Source organism: Penaeus vannamei, chromosome 17, assembly GCF_042767895.1.
Source record: "Penaeus vannamei isolate JL-2024 chromosome 17, ASM4276789v1, whole genome shotgun sequence".
NCBI classification, from domain to species: Eukaryota; Metazoa; Arthropoda; class Malacostraca; order Decapoda; family Penaeidae; genus Penaeus; species Penaeus vannamei.
In genome coordinates, this window is record NC_091565.1 from 26,253,462 (window position 1) to 26,255,961 (window position 2,500).

Below are 2,500 nucleotides of genomic sequence, written 5' to 3' on the forward strand. Positions count from 1 at the left end.
TATCAGCACATGGAGTGTCAATAGATAGTAAAGAATCTATTTTATCATCGGGCGTAACGGGATATATCTCATTTTCTACATCTACACATGACTGAGCAACATCACTGATACCTTGACAACCATATACAACCTGGTCTTCATCTATTACCTGAGCCTGTGAAACGTTCGCTCGTCGATGATACATTTTTAGAAGATTTGCATGATAAAGCTTGGGCTGACCTTTTTCCATAATCAAATAGTTTACCTTGTTTCTTCTCTCCATCACCGTATATGGACCGCTCCAAGTCATCAGAAGTTTATTCGCAGTATCTGGCAATAATACTAAAACTTCGTCACCTGGAGTGAAAGAACGATCTTAGGATTTAACATCAAAATAAGACCGATACCTGGTGGAGCTGATGTCAGCATTGTGAGCAGCTATTTTAGAACATTCCTCTAGTTTATCCCGGAGTTCTATGACATACTGAAAAGTAGTTCGTTCGTCATCCTTGATACTCCTGTCCTCCCATAGATCTCTCAACACTGTAAGAGGACCTCCTACAGCACGACCATACAGGAGTTCGAAGGCAGAAAACCCAGTTCTGTCACTCGGAATTTCTCTGAGGGCAAATAAAGTAGGGATAAGATACCGGTGCCAATTTTTAGTTTTGTCTACACACAGCTTCCTTAATGATGCTTTCAGAGTACTATGAAATCTTTCAACTCTCCCATTTCCACTGGGGTGATATGGAGTAGTGAAGAGAGGCTTAATACCCAACAATTTATGAAGCTCACCCATTAATTGTGAAGTGAACTGTGTGCCTCTGTCGGAAAGAATTTCCCTTGGGATTCCTACTCTGGAAAATATAACGAGCAAAGCTTCCGCCACAGATACGGCATCAATTTCTCTCAGCGGAATTGCTTCAGGGAAGCCTGTAGCGAAATCTATAAGGGTCAAAATATACTTGTGACCATCATCAGAGGGAGGATTCAGGGGACCTACTATGTCTATGGCAACACGGGAAAAAGGCTCCGTCATGATCGGCATGGGCTTAAGGGGGACGGGTTTCACTCGCCCTCGGTGCGACATTCGTTGGCATTTATCACAAGATCGACAAAAATCTCTCACGTCACTCCCCATACTTGGCCAGTAAAAGTGATCGGTCACCCTTCTTAAAGTCTTACGATGTGAAAAGTGACCAGCGAGAGGAGACTCGTGCGCAAGTGAAGTGACTCTTGCTCGGCAGTCAGCAGGCACGACTAAAGACGTCTTCCCAACTCTATCTTGAAATTTAGAGTTTACGCACTTACGGTAAAGCAACCCATCATTTTCAACATATTCAAATGTCATGCCATCACGGGTGGCGTGTGGTTCTCTCGATCTAAGCTTCTCCCTGATAGACGACAATGATGGACAAGAGCTTTGCAGCTTCGCAAATTCCGTCGGAGTGATATTTAAAGGTTCTAATCTAGGAAAAATAAGAGGATGAATTCTCTTGTTTTTAGAAGCCCTGGTCTGTATAGCCTGTACTTGGTCATTCTCATGGACGGGAGAATCCGATGCATCAGCATTATCATGCCTAGTGTCTCGTACCCCTGGAATATTACCAATTAGTACGCTACAAAATTTGAGAGGTGCGCGTAGGGCGTTAGTCCATCCAACAAAGTAAGGGCAGGAGATGTAACAGCGCACTTGAGGGAAATAATCTACTCGCCCCAAATAATCACAAACTTTGACTAATTTACAGTTACTGACATCAGTGTCGGGCAATACTTCGTTCGAGACCAAGACGCATGAACAACCAGAATCTCTAAGAATAGTAGAAACCCTCTGTCCATTCACTGTACCATTAGCCAGGTATTTACGTGAAGTTGTATCAGACAAAGAAAAGCTAACTTTTTCAGCATTTCTCTCAGAAGACATACTTTTAAAAGCCAGGGGATTTTTTAGGGCATCGATTCCTGTAGTGACCAAATTCCCCACAATTGTGACATCTGATTTGCTTAATGAAGTTTTCCTTCGGGACAGAAACATGATTAGCAGGCTTGTTTTCCGTGCTTCTCTTACCTTTAAAAGTCGTATTTGATCTAGGGTAAGCATTGTGAGCCGCAGCCCAGTTATCTGCTAACTGCACCGCCTGATCAAGAGTAGGTACGTTATGCTCTTTTATATATATCCTGAGATCCGGGGAAAGAGATGATTTAAACTGATCAAGTATCATGAAGTTTCTAAGCGACTCGTACGATTTCTCGAGGCCGCTACTATCTAGCCATTGATCAAAGAATCTGCCGAGAGTAATTGAAAATTGATGATAGGTTTCCCCGACCTTGATTTTAGCAGCTCTAAAGTCCTGTCTGTACCCATTAGGGGTCTTATTAAACCCGTTAAGTAGAGCTTTTTCAACTGTTTATAATCTGCAGTTATTTCAGGTGACAATGAGGTGTATATCTCTACTACTTTGCCTGTAATCAAGCTTCCCAAACGCACAGCATAACTCTCTTCATTAATATCCAGAAGACT

At 42.5% G+C, this 2,500-nt stretch overlaps 1 protein-coding gene across 1 annotated transcript in view; it reads right to left on the reverse strand.

The window, feature by feature from the left end:
* Positions 1–355: 355 nt before the first annotated feature.
* The window catches only part of LOC138864653 (uncharacterized), a 3,182-nt gene continuing 1,037 nt past the window's right edge, over positions 356–2,500 (reverse strand). Inside the window, exons 4-6 of the mRNA XM_070132499.1 lie at positions 2,341–2,500; positions 2,048–2,245; positions 356–1,941 (exon numbers count right to left, since the gene is read on the reverse strand). The exon at positions 2,341–2,500 is cut by the window's right edge and continues 56 nt beyond it. Of these exons, the coding sequence (XP_069988600.1) occupies positions 356–1,941; positions 2,048–2,245; positions 2,341–2,500 (1,944 nt within the window). The remainder of the gene's footprint in view (positions 1,942–2,047; positions 2,246–2,340) is intronic.